Source organism: Ursus americanus, chromosome 2 (assembly GCF_024610735.1).
Source record: "Ursus americanus isolate L20-20 chromosome 2, mUrsAme1.1.p, whole genome shotgun sequence".
NCBI classification, from domain to species: Eukaryota; Metazoa; Chordata; class Mammalia; order Carnivora; family Ursidae; genus Ursus; species Ursus americanus.
In genome coordinates this window covers 5,439,511-5,462,111 of record NC_142128.1, presented here as the reverse complement: position 1 = coordinate 5,462,111, position 22,601 = coordinate 5,439,511, and the positions used below count along the sequence as shown (strand labels likewise).

Sequence of the window (22,601 nt, the reverse complement as noted above, 5' to 3'; positions counted from 1 at the left end):
ATTTCATATTAATATTTTAAATAACTTATGGGTCCTCTAAGAAGTTTAGAACTGTACTTTCATTTTACAATGAGTATTAAAATACACTTTTAAGAAATTAATACCTTTCTGAAAACCTAATAAACACATTTTCTACCTTTATTATTTTCAAATGTCTGTTTTTACATAATTAAACCTGTGACTATATAAACTATTTTGTGCACTTTTTTAAAATTTAGCATTCTACTTCTGTTTCTTTGAATTTACTCACTGGTTTTGATGGCTGCCCACATTTTACTACTTTACATTACCAAGATGGAGGCCCTGTGCTGGGACTCGAGGGTGAGCATTATGGTAACAGTTTGTTTCTTCTTTGCTCTTGTGAAAAATCGGGGCGCGGGGCGGGGAGTCATTCCATGGTATTCTGAAAAGCACATAAAACCAAATACTCAGTAATTAAGGGAATTACAGTAGTTTTTCTTCACTCATTTAAATCACAATATAAATGAGCATCTACTATCTAGTAGGTATTGTTGTAGACACTGTCTGGGAACTTACATTCTAGCGGGTGACAAATGAATAGGTCTAATATGCCGGTAGTATCAAGGTAAGGTGCTGAGTGATGGAGGAAAGGGGTGGGATGGGACCCGTTGAGGGGGAGTGGTCAGGGACATGCTGTAGAGAGGGAGCTCCATAGGCAGATATCTGGGGAGATCATTCAAGTGGAGCCCAGCAAGGGCAAAGTTCCTGAGGCCTTGTGAACTAGGGTCATGGTTTGGAAGCCAGTCTGGTTGAGTTGCAATTTAGGGTGGGAGGGGATGAGTCTGTAGGTATAGCAGGTGTGAGGGTGGGGCCAGGTCAGGTAGGGCCTTATGGGTCTTGGTAAGAATGTTGCCTTTTAATCTGACTTGGGGGTGGGGAGCCTCTGAATGTTTTGAACTCAAGCGTGACTTGGTTTGACTTACATTTTAAAAGCTTCTTGCTGGCTTCTGTGCAAAGAATAGAGTGTAGGAGGATGGAAACAGGAAGACCGGTTGGGAGGGTGTTATACCAGCACAGGTGAGAAAGAATGGTGGCTTAAACTGTGTTTGAAGATGGAGACAATGGAGTTTGCTGTGTGCTGGATGTCAAGTATGGAGAAGGGTGTGTGGTGGGGGGGGGGGGGTGTCAGGGTTTTCTTCTAAATGGGTTTGGGATGCCTATTACACCAAGTGGAAATGTCGAGGCGGCCACTGGAAATGTGAGTCTAGAGTTCATTATGTGAACATGTAGTCCTATATCCCTGTGAACAAGTCGGGCCCTGTTTCGCTTGCCCAACGACGTTGATACTTAACACTCCATGCCCTGTGGCTTCCCTCAGTTGGAAACCAACAATTACTGAGGATCACAGCATGTCAGGTGCTCCCCTCCGTCTTCTTGTTTGAGTCTCACCAGGTCCTGTGAGGGGCTGTTTATTTACATGTCCATCTTACAGATGATAACTGTAATGGATAATCATCTTTTTGTGCCTCCCAAGTTCCTTTCCTAAAACATTTTTTAGTTTGTTCCAAAGTTCATGTGCATGGAGCAGGTAGCCATTGACCACCCTGTTTGACTGGGAGTTAGGTCCTGTGTGTGTACCTTGATAGGTGTGGGGAGCGGGGCTTATTTTCATGGGGTGCCTTGGGGAGTCAGTCTCACCAGTTTGGTTTTACTTCCTGCATGACCCAAACACTCTGAGCTGAAATGGCTTCAACGGACCAGGCCAGCCCTCACCCACTGATACTGCCCATCCCCCTAGAGGTAGCCTGTTCCATTTTCAGGCAGCACTAGTAATTAAAAGTGTCCTGGCCGGTGTTGAGTAGACATTCCTTTCCCTGTAATTCACATACACTGGGCATCGTTCCATCCTTGGGCACCCAGTAGAGAAACTAATTCCTCTTCTACATGGTTTCTCATTGCATATTTGAATGAGGTTGCAGAGTAGTTAAGAGCACAGGCTTGGGATCAGACATGAGTTCTAGTCCAGCTCTATTGCCTTTTAGTTCTCATGTGAACTTGGGAAAATCATCTAACCTCTTAATGCCTCAGTTTCCTTCTCTGTACAGTGTAGGTAACAGCAGCACTCCCTTTTGGGGTGTGAAGACTGAATAAGGCCGTCTCTGTAAAGCAGTTAGCACAACACTTGGCTCAAGGGAAGGACTCAGTCAATACCTGCAAACCGCTGTGTCCTCTGAGGCTCTTAGAGTCGTGTGCTGGTGTTTGTCCTCCTCCCTCTAAGGTAGAAGGTGAGGACAGCATTGGAACTGCAAAAGCTCAGTCTCTTTTCTGTGTTTCAGTTGTTGTGGAATAAGAGACATGATAAAATGATTCTGTATTTTGCGGAATCTACCTCAAATTCACATCGTTATAAAAGCACCCAACATCTACACGGGGTATATGGTTTTAGATCAAAGGAATAAATGGCTTTCCATCTGAGAGTTGGGAGCAGTAGCCTTTTTATTCTGTTTTTAAATTTGTTCAATTAGAATGGTTGCTTAAAGCAAACAACCAAAACCCTTAGTTCTTTTGAAAGAAATTCTTCACTTAATTTTTTTTTTTTTAAAGTAGGCTCCATCACAGGGCCTGAACTCAACAATCCTGAGATCATGACCTGAGACAAAATCAAGAGTTGGACACTTAATCAACTGAGCCACCCAGGCTCCCCTTCACTTAAAAATTTTTTTTTAAAGATTTTTTGTATCTGGCAGAGCAAGAGAGTGCGCACAAGCAGGGGGAGGGGCAGGCAGAGGGAGAAGCAGGCTCCCCGCTGAGCAAGGAGCCTGATGTGGGACTCAACCCTGGGATCCTGGGATCGACCCTGGGATCCTGGGATCGTGACCTGAACAGAAGGCAGATGCTTAACTGTCAGCCACCCAGGCATCCCTATTTAAAATTTTTAAGATGGTTTTACTCAGTAATTCTGAACTGAAACAGTCTTAGTGCCTTCTTTATGTATTGTCCTCTCTTTGTGTTTTGGGGTCCTGTTTCAATTTTTTATTTTATTTTTTTAGTGGGGGAAGAGGGAGAGGTAAAGAAAGAATCTTAAGCAGGGGTTCGATCTCAAAACCCTGAGATCGTGACCCAAGCTGAAATCAAGTTGGACATTTCAGGTGCCCGCATGTTTTGGTATTTTTAAAGAATTTTTAAAAATTTCCGATGTAGCATTTTTTAGGCTTGCATGAAAATGCCTGTAGTTAATTAGCGATACCATATGGAATAACTAGTTGTCGGCTTCATTCATTATTGATTATACACCTGCTTTCATTTTTGTTAGTGTCAAAATGGTTGTATTTCAGCCTTGATCTACTAATCGATGAAAAAGGAAGATGAATAATTAATGTTAACTCACCTCAATATAATAGCTTGTAGAAAACTTTTAATCTTTTGATGCTGTTTTTTACATTCACATGTAAAGAAAACAATTGCTTGTAATCTGTATATGGATGCAAAATTGATAAATTATTTCTATGTGATATATAATTGATAAGCTTGAATAAATTAATGTCAGCCTTTTAGCTAAAATAAGAGTGGTACATTAAAACCCACCTTGGGAAATATTTTTCCTTCATTGCAAATCCTGTGCTTTACCTTGCCTGTGCTTGTGTGCAACAGGTGGGCTAAATTAGTTTAATTGCTAATCAAAAATGAAGTGGGTAATAAACATTTAATTTGCTTCCTGAATCAGTTTATCAATCCTAATGACAGAATTAGCACCTAAGCCCTGAATCTTCCCCTACCTTTACATAATACTCGGTTACAATTTTCAGAGGGGACGTCTCTGCTAGGTCTTACCTTAGGTGTTGACAGGATAGATTTCTGATATTAGACATGCATTTGTTCTCTGCCTCACTGAAAAGACTTGAGTTTAAAATATCTAGAATGTTTTCTTTTAAAATTTTTTTTTATTTTAAAGATTTTTATTTATTTGAGAGAGAGCACTAGATGGGGGAGAGGCAAAGGAAGAGGGGGAAGCAGACTCCCTGCTGAGCAGGGAGCCTGCCCTGGGTCTTAATCCCAGGACCCTGGGTGGGATCTTGACCTGAGCAGAAGGCAGACGCTTAACCAACTGAGCCACCCAGGTGCCCCTCTAGAATGTTTTCTAATGATAATTCCCACTGAGATTTTAAGTCCTTGTGCAAGGATAACAGTATTATTTTCTTCTTAAAGCATTTTTATATATAAATTAAGAATTCATATGTCATATAGGGTTTATTGGTTTCCATTTATTCTTCCTTCAAACCTTATTATAAGTTAGCCCTTTCTTAAAAAAGAAAAAAAATTGTTTAATGTGGCTGTCTCTAGCTACCTTCATATTTCACTTTTCTTTTATGCCAAACTTCCAAAGTAAGTGGTTTATACCAACTTCCTCCTTTTCTGCATTATCTTTCCCTATCTTTCTCACTTTTTACCAGAAATCAGGAAGCTGGGGAAGCTAACACTGAGTGTTAGTGTGCATCTTGCTCTTGGCACCTTTCCCTTGTCAGGACACTTAGTCCTCACAACCTGGGTTGCCAGGTGTCCAGCACTGAACCCACATAGTCTGGTATTGTAGTTTCTTGTTCGGCAGAATGAAAATTTTATAAACAAAAATGTCTCTTATTTTATGTTTTTTTGGGGGTTTCTTTAATGGATTTTTATGGCTCAGGATTCTCTGAGACCAGACCTCGGTGTGTTAGTAAACCTTGGTGATAGGAAACAAAAGCTGCCAGGAATTTGCTCCTGAAGGCTCTAAGGATGGAAACCCACCTGCGCGGGGGCCAGCCCTGCCTGAGAGAGCTTGTTCTTCCAGGGCTTAAGGTCCTGCAGATGGATGCCGAGTGCTCACACCCCAGATGCAGCCGGTGTCTCTACTGCCACACCAGAAGCCTTGCCATCTAAAACCAGTTGTTGTGTAGGGGTGGGGCAGGGGGGTAGGGGAGGGCAAGTCGGGGACCAGGCATTCAGGTTCAACAGAAATCATTCTTCCTGTAGGCATTTCTGTAATGCCTATGTGTAGAGCAATAAATTCAAATGCTACAGATACCACCTTATGGTGGCTCAAACTTTTGCCAGAGTTTTCTTTCCCTGCCCTCACTGTACTTCTTGATATTCTTTTTCACTGCAATTACCTTTCATTCATTTGTTCAATATACTTATTTATCGATCAGACTTTTAAGGACTGTTATGTGCCAGGCAGGCACTGGCATCACACAGGTGACTGGGAGTCAGAAGATGAAGTTCTTGTCCACGAGTAACTTCCAGAAACATTCAGACACTGCCCGTGTTTTCCTCTGAACAGGGCATTAGTTCCTAATTACTGCTAGTTTCAGATAGCTGTTTTGGTGTTTTGTGTTGTTTTTGATAAATTTATTTTTTTAGAGCAGTTTTAGGTTTATAGAAAATTGAGCAGATCTTACCCGGAGTTCCTACAGATTCCTCTTTCCCCCACTCAGTGAGGAACCAGTATCGATACATTGTTATCAACTAAAGTCCATAGTTTACCTTATGGCTCATTGTTTGTGTTAACATGAGTTTTGACAAATGTTTAATGACATATGTCTACCATGACAGTTTCCCCCCCACACACACCCTCCTTGGCAACCACTGATCTTTTGATCATCTGTGTAGTTTAGCCTTTTCCAGAATGTCATTTAGTTGGGATTTTATAGTATGAAGTCTTTTCAGACTGGCTTCTTTCACTAAGCAGTATGCATTTAAGCTTGCACCATGTCCTTTTGTGGCTTAATAGCTTGTTTCTTTTTTATCCTGAATAATACTCGGTTGTACACATGCACTATAGTTTATCCATTCATCTTGGTTGCTTCCAAGTTTTGGCACTATGAAAAAGCTTCCATTAACATTCATGTACAGGTTTTTCTGTGAACAAAAGACTTCAAGTCATTTGGGTAAATACGTAGGAGCACAATTACTGGATTGAATGGTAAGACTGTGTACCTTTGTAAGAAACTACCACACCGTCTTGCAAAGTGGCTGTTCCGTTCTGCATTACTACCAGCAATGAACGAGAGTTCCTATTGCTCCACATTCTCAGCATTCGGAGTTGTCAGTTTTCTGGATTTTAGCCATTCTGATAGGTGTGTAGTGGTGTCTCGTTACTTTGATTTGCAATTTCCTAATGGTGTATGATGCGAAGCATCTTTTCACATGCTTATTTACCATCTGTATATCTTTTTTGGTAAGGTGTCTGTTTAGATCTTTTGTTCATATTTTAATTGAGTTTGTTTTCTTATTTTTTAATGGTTCTTTATGAATATTTTGAATGCAAGTTCTTTATCAGATATATGCGTTGCAAATATTTTCTCCTAGTCTTGCTCGTCTTCTAATTATTTTAAGAGTGTCTTTTACTGACCAGTTTTTAATTTTAGAGAGGGGGGAGGAGGAAAGAGGGAGACAGAATCTTAAGCATGCTCCACACCCAGTGCAGAGCCCAACTCGGGGCTCAGTTTCACAACCCTGAGATCGTGGCTTGAGCCGAAATTAAGAGTTAAACTCTTAACCAACTGAGCCACCTAGGCGCCCCACGGACTGGTTTTTAATCTTAATGATGTCCAGCTTACCAATGTTTTCTTTCATGGATCATGCTTTTGATGTTGTATCTAAAAACTTATCACTAAATCAAGGTCATGTAGATTTTCTCTGATCTCAAAGTTTTATAGTTTTTCATTTTGCATTTAAGTCTATGATCAATTTTGAGTTTAATTTTTGTGAAAGGTATAAGGTCGGTGATAGGATCACATTTTTTTTTCTTTAGCTTGTTGATGTGATGAATTGCCTTAATTGACTTTTGAATGTTGAACCAGTCTTGCATACATAGAATAAATCCCACTGGTCATGGTGTATAATTCTTTTCATACATTATTGGAAATAATTTGCTAATACCCTGTTGAGGATTTTCGCATCTCTCTTTATGAGAGATACTGGTTCATAGTTTTCCTTTCTTGTTGTATCGTTTTTTTTTTTTTTTAAGATTTTATTTATTCATTTGAGAGAGAGCATGAGCTGGGGAGGGGGAGAAGGAAAGGGACAAGGAGACTCCCCCTGAACATGAAGCCTGATGTGGGGCTCAGTCCCGGGACCCTGAGATCATCACCTGAGCTGAAGTCAAATGCTTAACCAACTGAGCTACCCAGGCAACCCCTTCTTGCTCTGTCCTTACCTGGTTTTGGTATTAGGTTAATGGTGGCCTGATAGAATAAGTTAGAAAGTGTTTCCTTTGCTTCATTTCCTGGAAGAGATTGTAGAGAACTGGTATCATTTCCCCAAATATTTAAATATTTGGTAGAATGTACAAGTGAAACCATCCGGGCCTGTCGCTTTCTGTGTTTAGATGATTATTAATTGCTGATCTGAATCCTTTATTAGATATAGTCCTATTCAGATTATCTGTTTCTTGTATGAGTTTTGGTAGATTGTGTCTTTCAAGGAATTGGTCTGTTCTATCTAAGTTACCAAATTTGTGGCATAGAGTTCTTCATATTCTTTTAATGTCCAAGAGATCAGTAGTGATGGCCCCTCTTTCATTTCTGATATTAGTATAGGTTTGGTTCTAGATATTGTGGGTTTGATTGTAAACCACCACAATAAAGCCAGTCAAATAAATTTTTTGGTTTCCCAGTGCATATAAAAGTTATGTTTATACTGTACTGTGATCTGTTAAGTGTACAATAGCATAATGTCTAAGAAAACAATGTACATACCTTAATTTAAAAGTATGGCTTAAAAAATGCTAACCATCATATGAGCTTTCAGTGAGTTGTAATCTTTTTGCTGGAGGGAGGGTGTTGCGTCGATGTTGATGGCTGCTGGCTGATCAGGGTGGTGGTTGCTGAAGGTCGGGGTGGCTGTGGTGAGTTCTTAAAATAAGACAACCATGATGCCTGCCACATCAGTTAACTCTCACAAATGATTTTTCTGTGCCATGTGATGCTGTTTGATAGCATTTTGCCACAGCAGAACTTCTTTCAAAATTGAAGTCAGTCCTCTCAATCCCTGCTGCTCCTTTATCAACTTAGTTTATGTAATAGTCTAAATCCTTTGTTGTCATTTCATCAGTCTTCACAGCATCTATACCGGGAGTCACTTTCATCTCAAGAAACCACTCTTGGTCATTCACAAGAAGCAGATTCTCATCCGTTCCAATTTTATCACGAGATTGCAGCAGTTCAGTCCCACCTTCATGCTCCACTCTTGATTCTAGTTCTCTTGCTGTTTCCACCACATCTTCAGTGACTTCTTCCACCGAAGTCTTAAACCCTCAAAGTTTTTCATGAGGGTTGGAATCAACTTCTTCCAAACTCCTGTTAATGATATAAATCCCATGAATCCCATTAATCACAAATGTTCTTAATGTTCTAAGAGGGTGAATCCTTTCCAGAAGGCTTTCAATTTACTTTGCCCAAATTCATTAAAGGAATCACTGTTTATGGCAATGATAACCTTATGAAATGTATTTCTTAAATGATAAGACTTGAAAGTTGAAATGACTCCTTGATCCATGGGCTGAAGAATGGATGTTGGGCTAGCAGGCATGAATACAACATTAATCTCCTAGTACTTCTCTGTCAGAGCTCCTGGGAAACCAGATGCATTTTCAATGAACAGCAATATTTTGAAAGGAATCTTTTTCTGAGCAGTAGATCTCAACAGTGGGCTTAAACTATTCACTAAACCCTGGTGTAAGTAGGTGTGCTGTCATCTAGGCTTAGTTGTTGCATTTGTAGAACACAAGCAGAGTAGATTTAGCATGACTCTTAAGGGCCTTAGGATTTGGGGAATGGTAAATGAGCATTGACTTCAACGTAGTTACCAGCCGTATTAGGCCCTGACAGGAGAGTCAGCCTGTCTGTGACGTTTTGAAGCCAGAGATTGACTTCTCCTCTTTAGGTATGAAGGTTCTGAAAGTCCTAAATGGCATCTTCTCATGTTAGGCTCTTTCGTCTACACTGAAAATCTGTTGTTTGGCCTAGCCACCTTCAAGTGTGATCTTCTGGATAACTTGCTCAGCTTCTGCATCAGCACTTGTATTTCCACATCACTGTACTTTTATGTTATGGAAAGAGCTTCTCTCCTCAAACTTCACGAACCAGCCCCTGTTAGCTTCAGACTTTCCTTCTGCAGCTTCCTCAACCTCTCAGCCTTCATGGGATTGGGGAGAGTTAGGGCCTTGCTCTGGATTAGGCGTTTGCTTAGGGGAATGTTATGGCTAGTTTGATCTTCTGTCCAGACCACTAAAACTGTCTCCATATCAGCAATCTGATTGTTTTGCTTTCTTATCATTCGTGTGTTCACTGGAGTGGCACTTTTTATTTCCTTCAAGAACTTTTCCTTTGCATTTACCACTAGGCTAACTGTTCTGGTGCACGAGGGCCTCACTTTCGGCCTGTCTTGGCTTTTGACATGCCTTCCTCACTAAGCTTAATCACATCTAGCTTTTGATTTAAAGTGAGAGATGTGTGAATCTTCATTTCACTTGAACACTTAAAGGCCATTATCGGGTTATTAATTAGCCTGATTTCAGTATTGTTGTGGCTCAGGGAATAGGGAAGCCTGAGGAGAGGAAGTGAGGTAGGGGAGCTGTTCCTGGACCAGTGAGAGCGCAACATTTATTAAGTTTGCTGTCTTATATGGGTGAAGTTCATGGTGCCCCAGAGCAACTATAATAATAACATCAAAGATCATTGATCACAGGTCACCATAACAAATATAATAGTAATGAGAAAGCTTGAAATACTATGAGAATTACCAAAATGTGACAGTCACAAGGTGAGCAAATGCTGTTGGAAAATGACACTAATAGACTTACTTCAGTATTGTGAAAATTACCAAAATGTGACAGTCACAAAGTGAAGCAAATGCTGTTGGAAAATGGCGCCAATAGACTTACTTCACATGGGGTTGTCACAGACCTTCCAATTTATAAAAAATGCAATATCTGGAAAGTGCGATAAGGCAGAGCACAATAAAACAAGTTACTCTTCTAATTGTGTCTTCTCTTTTTCTCTAGGTTAGCCCAGCTAGAGGTTTACCAGGAGTATTTTAAAGAGCTAGATTTGATTTCATTGACTTTTCTTTATTGTGTTCCTGTTTTCATTGTTTATGCTCTAATTTTTATTCTTTTTCTCTGCCTGCTTTAAATTGTTCTTTCTCTGGTTTCCTAAATTGGAAGCTCGATTATTGACTTTACAGCTTTCTTTTCTAATATACGCATTGAATGCTATAAATTTCCCTCTAAGTACTGCTTTTGCTGCATTTCATGTATTTTGATATGTTGTATTTTCATTCAAATATTTTTACATTTCTCTTGATTTCTTCTTTGACTCCTGTGTTATTTAGAAGTATGTCATTTCATCTCCAAATATGTTGGGATTTTTTCCAGCTAGCTTCCTGTTACTGATTTCTAGTTCAATCCCATCGTGGTCTGGGGGCATTCTTTGTATGATTTCCATTCCTTTAAATTTGTTGAGGTATGTTTTATGACCCAGAATGTGATATGCCCTAGCGAATGTTTTGTGTGAGCTTAGAAAGAATGTGTGTCTGATGAGCACTGGGTATGATACGCAACTAATGAATCGTTGAACACTACATCAGAAATTAACAATGTACTATATGTTGGCTAATTGAACGTAAAAAAAAATGTGCGTACTGCTGTTAGGTGAGGTATTCTGTCATTTAGATCCAGTTGATCGATGGTGCTGTTCAGTTCCGTTATCCTGCTCTTTCTGTGCTGGCTGGATCTGTCCGTTACTGAGAGAGAGAACTGAAGTCTCTGACTAGTATGGTGGATTCATCTGTTTCCTCAGGCATTTCAGCTCTCTTGAGGGCGCGTACACGTGAAGTATTGCTGTGGCTTCTGGGAGAATTGATTCCTTTATCCCAGTGTTATGCCCCTCTTTATCCTGGATAATTTTTTGTCTTGAGGTCTGCTCTTAATGAAATTACTGTAGCTACTGTAACTTTCTTTTGGGGTTGGTGTTAGCTTGGCATATCTTCTCCATCCCTTTACTGTTAATATATACGGGTCTTTATATTTTAAAAGTGGCTTTTTTGTAAACAGTATACCTGGGTCCTGTTTTGTTGTCTCCTCTGTCAGTCCGTCTTCTAATTGGTACATATAAACCATTTGTATTTAAAATGATTAGTGGCATAATCAGATTACTATCACCATACTTGTAATTGTTTTCTATTCTTTACACATGTTCATTTTCTTTTTAAAAAATCTCCATTTTCTGCCCTTTCTGGTTTTAATCGAGCGAGCATCTTATGTTCCATTGTCTCTCTTAGTATATTGATTATACTTAAAAAAAATTTTTTTTTCTAGTGGTTGCCCTAAGGTTTGGTAGTATATATTTACAGCCAGTCTAGGTACACCTTCAGATTCCACCATACCACTTCATGGGGTAGGGGGCACAGGTTCCTTGTGGCAGGGCATTACCATTCCTCCCTCCTGTCTTCTGTAGCACTGTTGTCATTCACTGGACTTATCCACAAGCTGGAACCACTCCATGCATTGTTGCTATTATTACTTTGAATAAAGAGTTATCTATTACATCAATTAAGAATAAGAAATACAAGGTTTAATCACCTTCATTTATTCCTTCTTTAATGCTCTTCATTTCTCTCAACCTTGAAAGTAAAATAGCCAGCCAGTGGACCAGCAAAATGAGTTTATTTGTGAATTGCAATTTGGGGTGTGCAAACTATGACAAACCATAGTCAAGTCCAGAAACAAAGGAGAGGGGCTTGCTTTTATAGAGGAAAGGAGGAAGTTAGGGGCTGTTTGGAATGAAAGCCCACCGGAGAGGGCGAGAGTTCAGGGTTCTGGCGACTTCTTCTGGCTGAGCTGTTGCTGGGCAGGAGGACTCTTTCCTCCTCCTGGGGTAGTAAGCTGCTTCCGGTTGGGAAATGCAAACATGCTGCTGTTTTCCTGCTGAGGTCTGCAGGTGGCACAAGTGCTAGTGCACAGGAACGCCCCCTTCAGGGCTTTCTGACTCCCTTTGAAATGAGACTTCTTTTGTTCTTTTTCATGTCTTTATGTAGATCCAGGTTTCTGGCCTATATGATTTTCTCCGGAAGAAGTTCAGACTTCAGTTTTCCTCTGATGTCCTTGTTTTTATTTCCCTCTACCCCATCTTGTCTTTAGGTTTCCTTCAAAAATCCTTCTAAATGAAGTCAGGTGTAAACCCTGTTGATGAGTGATATAAATAAAGTAATTGGGGAGGGGGATAATTGTATAAGTTCAGATTTAATTCTCCATTTTTGTTCTGTGGGGTGTTTTTGGTTTTTAGTGGGTCACAGTACCTGGGATATGACCTTCAGAAGAGTTTTTTAGCCTCTCCCCGCCTTACTTGAAACATGAAGGTTGGAGGGCTGGATTTAGCTAATTGTCCTTCCTCAGGTCAGATAAGACTTTAGTAAAACAGTTTCTCTTGAGGGCTAGCCTGCCTTATACAGGGCAAAACAAGAACAGAACAACGAGCTGGGCAGATTTCAGAATGGTTATTTTCCCCCTCCCTCTGCCGGAAGCCCCAGGGGGATTTTCTCCAGTAAGAACTTAATGGGGGCTCCTAGCAGTAATCCTCAGGAAAGTGTGAGACTTCCCGCTAAAACTGAGTCCCCCTGGAGTTTTTAACTTGCTGGTCCAGGATGAGGTTCCAGCAACCATCAATTAACAGTTGAAAAGTTTCTAGCAATACTGGCCCCAGCCTTAGTTTCCGCTGCCAGTAAACTGTGATTCTCCACATTAGCCCGTCCGTCTCTGGTTTTCAGGCAGATCTTTACCTGTACACTTAATTCTCTAATGAATCTAAGAAGCACTGTTGTTTTTCAGTTTGCTTAGCTTATTTCTTGATGTAAGTAAGAGTGATGACTTCCAAGCTCTTTGCATGTTGGAGCAGAAACCAGAAGTACTCTCGGTGGTTGGTTTCAACCAGCAGTGGTCAGTCAGATGTGTCTGTCCTTTAATGGGTCATTCCTGATACAGTTTAACTATAGAATTGTCAGTATTTAAAACTGAGGTGCCAAGTATTTTGTTTAATAAAGGGAAAGGCTACGAGGTGGAGGAAAGTAGAGTATACTGTGTGTGTTCTTTTTTGATAATAGGAGATGGACAGTTTCTCCTTTGGGGACCCTAGGAATGGGGGAAGAAACAGGAGCACTGAGCTGAGTTTAGGAGAGATAGATGTCCATTTGTCTTTTTTTGTAAGTTTTAATTTGAATTAATTTAAGATGTTTAATTCTGAAACATTTTAAGCATATTAAAGTATATGAAAGAATACATAGATGTGTGTATATCTATAAGGAACAAAAAATGTTGAAACAAATGTGGTAACTAGTTCTAAGTTGACGCCTTGTACGTGGACTTTATTTCCAGAAAACAAATACCCAGAAAGAAAGCCATGTTGAGAAGCATGTGGGCCCATTCTGTTGTTGTGTATCGTGCATTATTGGCCTGATTTTCTATTCATGTCTGGGTGTGCACACCTTACCAGCCAGTGTTTCCCTTCAGAGCAGAGGAAAGCACTATACTCACCAATCCCGTGAAGTAGATATTCTAGTTGTCACCATACAGCTGAGAATATGGAGGCTCCATGAGGTTACCTGGAAAGAGAAGGTTAAGGAACTTACCAAAGGCTTATCTGGCACCATTGCATCTTCCTGCAGATGCTCAGACCTTTGCCCAATCTTTGTGCCCCTGGAGATGTCTGTGGGTGATTACGGTCCAGAGCACCCCACTTTCTGAAAATGCTTCCAGTCTTTTTGCTTTCACAGCACCCTGCTCTTTTCCAGCCTCCTTAACTAGCCTTTCGTCTTCACGAGTTCTTCCTAAACATCTTGTGTTCTGTCGCTGAGAGATCAGCAGTAGCTCCTGGCCTTTTATTACGAAAGAACAATGTCCTTTGGGCAACCTATTCTATGCCTGTATATAAAAGTTCATTTGTTCTGTGTCTAAAGGGACTCCACTCCTCTCCAAGAGGGAAAAAGTGTTTAGGTTTGTAGCTACAACTTCTGTTTGGCTCAGAGTACTTGGCACACTTGTTCATCAGCCAGCGTGGGATTAACCACCCGAGGAAGAGGAAATCATTTTATTCTTCTTCAAAAATAAATAAGTAGGGGCACCTGGGTGGCACAGCGGTTGGGCGTCTGCCTTCGGCTCAGGGCGTGATCCCGGTGTTATGGGATCGAGCCCCACATCAGGCTCTTCCGCTATGAGCCTGCTTCTTCCTCTCCCACTCCCCCTGCTTGTGTTCCCTCTCTCGCTGGCTGTCTCCCTCTGTCGAATAAATAAATAAAATCTTTTAAAAAAATAAATAAATAAATAAATAAATAAATAAGTAAATAAATTTAATACTACCTGAAGAATAGGTAGGAAATAAACCTGTATCAGAAACCTTAAAAGGGCATGAATGGTCAGGAACACAAGATCTTACCTCTGAAATGCCAGCTCTTTGTGATTAGATTCAGGTGGTACATTCTTGGCTAGAATGTTGTCTAAGTCATTTTGTGTCCTGTGAGTATCAAATCTGGGCATAAAGTGTTCATCTGCCTCTCATTGTGGCAATAATTTTGATTGTCCAGCGAAGGTGTTGTCTGATTTCTCAGACAACATATTTTTTTTCTGCTACTGCTAATAAGCTATCCGGGGGGGAACACTTTCAGACTATGCAAATACCTTATTCTTCATCAACATTTGTTCCTTAGATTTAGCATCTGTTAATGAATTTTGTCTGCACCAGGGTTTACTTGTTGCTTGAATGATGATTTTCTGACTCCTACCTCCCTCCGTGTTTACCGGTTGGCACTTGGCATTTTACTTTTAGCAGGAGCCCTCCTTTCTCACCTCTTTATCTATTTACTCTTGTGGATCTGGGGAATCCCAGATTTTTTCAATGATTCATAACTTATTACTGTCCTTAATTACTTTGGTGCTCAAACTGTCCTGTATTTGGCCAGTAGGAGCTCCTTCAGGCTGACTCTCATCCATTCATTCACTCATTCGTTCATTCGCTCATTTATTCTTGAGTACTTCCATACATTCTTGCATAATGGTATGTTCCAGGCTCATCTTGTCTCTTCTCAGTTGTGGAATCTATGGCCATTTTTTTCTGAAGAGATACTTCCTTTTAGTGGGGAATGATATTAAAAGCTAAAATTTGAATATTAGGTGTGCTCATTGCTATTGAGGTATCATCTTCGTCCTTCCAGCAAACAGAGCTAGGAAATATATACATATATATAATGATTACTGTAAACATGCATATACACAAAAACAGACCTGTGTATATGCATATATACATTTGGGCATATAAAAGTAAGCACATATTTTGGAAATATATGTGAGCATTGGCTCCCATAACCTTAACATATTTATACATTTTCTCAATCTATGATACATCTAAAATAGTTCTGGAATTTAAAATTTTTTATCAATTTAATATAACTGTGTGTTAATTCCACTTGAATTTAAAAACAATAAAGTCTTGAAGAGATATCTGCACACCCTGGTTTATAGCAGCATTACAATAGCCAAGAGGTAGAAAGAACACAGGTATCCATCAACATTTTTTTTCAAGTGATAAATTGATAAAATGTGGAATATCCATACAAGGCAATATTATTCAGTCCTAGAAAGGAAATTCTGACACATCTTATAAGATGGATGAAACTTGAGGACATGGTACTAAGTAAACCAGTTACAAAAGGAAAAAAAATTATATCAATTTATAATATATTACAAATTTATTTATATTAAATAAACTTGAGTAATTATTAGAATTATAAAATAATATATTTTGGAATAAAAAAGCACTAAAAGGACTTCAGAGTTTGTAGGTTTGCCATTCACCATGTCTACTGATTTTTTTTTCCTATGCTGAACATAGTGATAAAATGTAGAGACTCAATTGTTATCATCCTCTTAAGGTTGTGAAGTTTTATTCTAGTAGGCAGTTAAATTACTAGTGGAGAACCCTGATTTGTAGAGGCTTAATTATAGATTTTTTCTGGTGGTTCTATTTTGGTTTTGCCCTTAGTCTTATGATTTAGTCCTATTCCTAAGGTATGTCCCTACTGGATGTCAGTAGGAAGCCTGTGGTATTTACCAAGCCTTTCTCACTTGGTGGGACTTGAATTCCCAACTCTATGCCCAATACTGTGTGTCTACTAAGAATCTCCACTAAACTCCACATCCTTCCAGCTGCTGATTTTCTTAGAGTCTCACCCTGTACATGTGCGATTTAGGTTTTAGCCAAGGATTTGAGAGGAGTTTATGTATAGACTTTGGGTCTTCTTGCTCCATTGTGTGAGTTTATTCCACAATTTATCCATTCTAGTGTTGATAGATGTTTGAATTGTTTCTGGCTTGAAGATACGAATAAAGCTGCTATGAACATTCTTGTGCTTGTCTATTGATAAACAAGTGCACTCATAATTCTTGGGAATATGTCTAGGAGTAAATTTGCTGGGTCACAGGGTAGGCAAATTTGTTTATCAGTTACTGTCAGTTTTGCCTTTTCCGGAATGTTTTATAAATGGAATCATACAGTATGTAGCTTTTTTTAGTCTGGCTTCTTTCTTTTACTATAGTTCTGAAATTTATCCATGTTGTTATGTCTGTCAGTAGTTAATTTGTTTTTATTATTGCATAGTATTCCATTAAATTCTTGAAATGAGTGCTTAGAGCATTGATTTTTTTTCACTCATTCTTTCCTAATGTGCATTTGAAGTCTATAAATTTCCTCTAACAACAGCTTTAGTTGCATCTTACATGTTCTTATATGCTGTATTTATTATTTCATTTCAAAATAATTTTTACTTCTGTTGTGATTTCTTCTTTGACCTGTAGGTTATTTAGAAGTCTGTTTCTTCATTCCCAATATATGGACATTTTCTGGTTACCTTTTTTTTTTTTTTTTTTTTTTTTTTAAGATTTTATTTAGAAGGAGAGCATGAGTGGGGGGAGGGGCAGAGGGAGACGCCAACTCCCCACTGAACAGGGAGCCCAATGCAGGGCTCGATCCCAGGACCCTGAGATCATGACCTGAGCTGAAGGTGAACATTTAACCTGCTGAGCCACCCAGACGCCCCATCTGGTTACCTTTTTGTTAATGATTTCTAGTTTAATTTTGCTGTGGTTAAAGAGCATACTCAGTATGATTTCAGTCCTTTGAAATATAGTGAAGCTTTCTTTTGATCCCTTTTTAATATACTGTTTGCTTTAAAAATGAAATTACTAGATATAGTATTCTATATATGTTCACTAGATCAAGTGTATTTATCATTCAGGTCATCTATATCTGTAGTGATATTTTTGTCTGCTTGTTCTAACCATTTACTAAGAGAAGTAACAATTACTATTGACTTATCTGTTTCTCCAACAATTACTATTGACTTATCTGTTTCTTTTTATAATTCAGTTTTAGTTTAAATATGTTGAGAACATGTTAATGATGCATACAAATAAAAAAATGTTTGTCTTCCAGATGAATTGAACTTTTTCCCATTATAAAATGATTGTTTTTATGTCTAACAATGTTTCTCATCCTTTTTGACTACTTTGCCTTGTTTGGTTTTAATAAACCTACGTCAGTTTTCTTTTGTCTAGTGTTTGCTATGTATCTTACTCCATCCTCTTACTCTCTATCCCTGTATTTAAGGTATATCTCTTATAAGCAAAATATAATTGTGTGGTTTTTTTTAATCCTAAAAATCTTTGTCTTCTAATTGGATTGTATAGTCCATTTACATTCAGTGTAATTACTCTGCTTTCTACTGTCTATGTTCACATCTTCGATTGGCCTCTTTTTGACTGTTTCTCTTCTCTATTCACTTGGTAGTTAGATGTACCTTATTCTTTTAGTGGCTACCCTCATGGCATTTTTTTCTTATCAAAGTCAGATGATACTTGGCACTTTACTTTCATCTCAGACTTTGGAACTCTATATATTTCTAATGTATAACTTCTGTTTGTTACACTTGTTTTCATAGGGTGGTATAAATCTCAATCAGTGGTAGAATAATTACAGTCTCCATGCAAGACATTAATTAGAGCTGTGGTACTACCTTTAGCTAAGTCAGAAGCTAGGCATCTGGAGGAATATTGGATGAAATGCTTACCCTATCACTTTTTTGGCATCCCTCCATGCGTGTTGTTTACTGGTATAGTACGGACACTGACCAGAGGAGAGCACCTCTGACTGCATCCAGGGACTGTGGGTGGGCAGCTACTGAGGGCTATTCTTAGAGGCTGGCAAAGCCTTTCAAGTTTAGTCACATGTTCGTGGTTACTAATCTGCCTCTGTACTAATTCAGTGCTGGTGACTCTAATCTGTAGGCTACACGCTTGTGTATTTAACATATCCCATCTGCATGTGGTTTGCTTTTGTTTCCATTATATTTTCTCCTCATCACATTTGATATTTTGAAAATTGTCAGAAAAAGTATATCCTTTTTCTAGTGACGTTTTTGGTCAGGTTTAATTTAATTCGTGGAGTGTAACTTTAGGTCCACAGTAGGTTGGCATCCACCCTGTCATTTTATTGTCTGATTCACTTGAGTAACACGAAGGAAGTAGCATGTGACTCAGTCATTGCTCTGTGCTTTCTGGAAAACGGTATCCTGATTATCCATGATCAAATATAAATGAAAATATGTGTGCCTACACGTTTAGCACCTGTTCTGTGCTACTCATGTCCATTAACAGTCTCCATTTGGTTTCTCTAAATTTATACTGTGAATTGGTGAAGAATTATCTAGTTGAAAATATATTAATAGTCCAATGACTAATCTATATTTCAAATGAAAACTGTGTGTGTTCCTACCAGTAATACTCTCTAATTTTATTTGACTGTTTAAAGTCCATTCTGTTTAAATTCATATCTTTATATAGTATTGTCCAAATTTTTTGACATGTTTGTTCATAGCTCCTAAAATTGGAATGATATCACTATCAGTTATTTGTATGAATTTTAGGGAGAAACTGATGGTAGACATTGACTTTTAGCAATGTCAAGTTCATGATTTTGAAATATGTGTATATTTAAATTCCTTTAATATTGCCACTTAAGAATGTAATTTACTCAGACTGAGTCATATTACTGTACTTACTACGTGTTTCTTCCCAGAATGTTTACTCAGAACCTAAAAGGGAAAAAGGAAATGGTTGATCCAGTATATGGGGCTGTGATTTCTGAGACTAGCACATTGGTTGCTGTTTGGGTGTGTATTTAGTTTTGCTCCATTAGAATCTGGACTGTGCTCCACCCTTTCCTTGAATTTTTTTTTTTTTCTTCTCAAATGTAATTCATGAAAAATTAGGTTACAGGACTAGGAGTAAATAAACGTGTGTGATGCCACTTTTCAGACATTAAGTAACACTTGCTATATTAAAGAATAAACTTCTGTAGATTGAACATAAAGGCTGTTTTCATTTTCTGTTTCAAGATACACTTTTGGCAGCTCCGATAATCACAGTAAAGATGTTTTCTAATCCTTCTTTTGACCGAGGACTGCTGCTGCTATAAAGTCAGCATTTAAATTCCACGAACTGTGAGGGACAGGAATAACAAGGATAAGGTCAGGTGTTCCGTTCCTGCCCACAGAGTGAATGGGCTGTTTCAGGGAGCCTTTCCACCGAGCTGCCTGAAGGGAGAAAAGCGGGGGGCGGGAGGGGCCTCAGGGCCTGAGCACCAGGTTCAGCGGTGCTGGCTTTCACGAGAGTGCCACACTAGCACTGCTTTTGTTTTGGCAACATGCTTCTCAGAGATCCACATTATACAAGGTTGTCGTGATAAAGTTCATGACGGTTTGGAAAAAAAAAAAAAAGAGTACCTTGAATGTAACCTGAATCACTCTGATTTAAGCACAATTATTTTTAGACTTTTTAAAAAAAGTAGATCTGACTTGCCAAGAAAAGGGTGCTTAATTTTCAAGTAACTGAAGTGGGGTTTTTTGTTGTTGCTGTTGTTTTTCATCTCCAGCCAGGAGTTATTTATGGGTTTAAAATGGATATGAAAGTAACTCAGACTATTTCAGTATCTGGAATCACTAAATGATAAAATGACATATTAATGTAGTTATATTCTTGGTCATGTGAAGGTTTCCTTTGTGAAGAACTCTGATTTGTTTCATGTTGAGCTTTAGGAGGACTTAATTATGGGAGAAATGAAGTCAGTGTCATCAAGGATGGAGAGTGGGTCTCTTGATAACTTGGTGTGGTGGGGATGTGTCTGCCCTCACTCTCAGGTTTACCCAGGAGGCTATTCTGTTAGAGGTTCCTAGAATCACAGGCTGCTTAGGGACTTGTAAGTTATGTACCTATAACCTTACAGGAGAGTCCTGTCCCTACCACCTGCCATGGTTATTTTAAGCAGCATTGTTCACAGTGGGCTTCATGCTGAGGAGCTGGTTTATTTGGGACACCAGGGGCTGGGGGAATGACATGTTACGTTTGATTTTGAGGTATCCCTCGCACCTCTGAGGAAGAGAGTCTGGAAGAGAACAAGCTGGGAGTCAAGAGAAATGATAAGAGCTTGAGGGGCAAGGGAGACTCTTAAGAGGTTCAACTGGTGGGTTTGAATGTGTTGGTGGGGGACAGACTAGGGAGACTGTTCCCCCACCCTTCATGGGACAGATGATTGGGCACACGGGAGTCTTCACAAGTCATTCCCACATACCTTCTCTCCCAGGCAGGGAAGGGCTTTCACATTTATTGCCCAAGGAAGTAGGATGTATAAGGGGCATGATTTCACCCTAGAGGCTGGCCCAAGTGATGACACACATGCACAAGGGAATGAGTCTTTGTCCTTGAGTGTGACATATGGGTGAGGTGTTGACCTCAAGTGACTGGTTAGCAGGCAGCCAAGAGCTGGGATTGGAGAATATGGGTTGAATTCACTTTTAGACATGTTCAATGTTGAGATACCTAATGAGACATCCAGGTGGACATGTTCAGGAAGGGGCTGAATTTTTGAGTCAGAAGATAGGGTGGGGGGGCTAGACTGGTCATTTGAGAGTCACATATCTTAACTCTTTCTAGAACAGGGCACCGTAGTGTCATCTGTGTAAAGGTGATAGCTGAAGTCACGGTCTAGGTGGTATTTCTCTTTCCCCATATCTAACACAGTCTTAATTCTCCTACATCTGCAGCATTTCAGTTTACCCGAGGAATTCCTACCAAACTGTGGGAGTATCTACCCACACATTTTGTTTTGTTGAGTATGGTCTGGTGGTTGTTTGAAATGATTGTTTTTTCCAGTTCTTAGGTATCAAACCTATTCAGTTCCTATAGATAAGTGAACAGGGAGAGGCTCTTGTCCACCTTAATCAGAGGTTAGTAGCAGAGATGCATCAGACTGCAAGAGATGTACTTTACAAATCAAGTGGTTGTCTTGCAGCATTTGGAGTAAAGCTCAATTCTGGAACATTCTCCGTGTGACTGAACTTGTTTCAGAGAATTGATGTAGTCCCGGGAGATATGAGGCAGAATACTGTCCCTGCTGCATTTTCCCATGGCGTTAGTATTTTCCAAAATGATACAAGAACTAATATGAGAAAAAATAACCTTTATCTTTTATGCCTGACAGATAATCAGATTACTCTGGGGATTAGATAAAAATAAGTCATTTGTTCCTATAGTTAGTTACTATAATGAACATGATAATCCTTGTGTAAGAGAATTTAAAAATTAAATCAGATGAATAACATTCAGCTTAGGGAATGAGAAAATATAGAAAGCATGATGTGAATTTGAAGACAGAGTTGGCGTTCTTTGGACGAACAGTGTTGTAGAGAAAGTTTGCTAGGGCCTGTGTCCCTCTGGTACCCACCCTGCCACGGGCACACAGTCAGTGTTTCTGATGTGCGGCAGGGCCTGATGCTTCCAGGCGTGGAGGGCAGCGGTAGATTGTGCTTCATTCCATTATTTTACTTTCTTTAGTATCTTTACAAAATCCACACAGTGACTTTTCCCCCTAATATCTGGCTTTATTCACAGGCCACGTTCTCATAGAGATTTCAAGTACCCACAAGAAACTCAATGAAAGTCTTGATGAAAACGTATGTAAACTATGTTTATACTTATAAAATATATTTTATTTCTTAACTTCATTTGGCTTAACATCTCAAATCTGGTGTGAATTTTTAATTCCTTTTGTTAACAGTTCAAAAAATTCCATAAAGAAATTATACACGAGCTGGAGAAGAAGACGGAACTTGATGTAAAATACATGAATGTGAGTACACGGTTTTCCCCACCTCCGTGGTTGGAGGTAGGTGTGGGGCACGGGGCCCTGGCATTCCAGGAGGCTGCACTTGGAGTGATCTCTGAGCCCGAGGAGAACTTTCTCTCACTGTTTATCCAGCAGCAGAAAACATGGACAGAGCTTAGTGTTGAGTATATACACAGATGCACAAAACTGACAAGGTCCCTTGGAGCTGGGTGCCCCGTTTGCATTAACACCTGGGATCTTAATTAAAGAGCTGAGAGGAAAATATTGCAAGCAATCCTCCTGCTTCTAGAAAGCATTGTTTCAAAGAACACGTATATGGGGACAACATCTGCATCTGTATTAGTGCAGCTGCAGCTGTTGCTTTCACAGACCAGCACT

General features: G+C 39.4%; 1 protein-coding gene across 1 annotated transcript in view; it reads left to right on the top strand.

The window, feature by feature from the left end:
* BAIAP2L1 (BAR/IMD domain containing adaptor protein 2 like 1) overlaps nucleotides 1-22,601 on the top strand; it is a 91,791-nt gene that overhangs the window by 43,097 nt on the left and 26,093 nt on the right. The window contains exons 4-5 of the mRNA XM_045813417.2: nucleotides 21,989-22,050; nucleotides 22,155-22,226. Coding sequence (XP_045669373.1) covers nucleotides 21,989-22,050; nucleotides 22,155-22,226 — 134 coding nt within the window. The remainder of the gene's footprint in view (nucleotides 1-21,988; nucleotides 22,051-22,154; nucleotides 22,227-22,601) is intronic.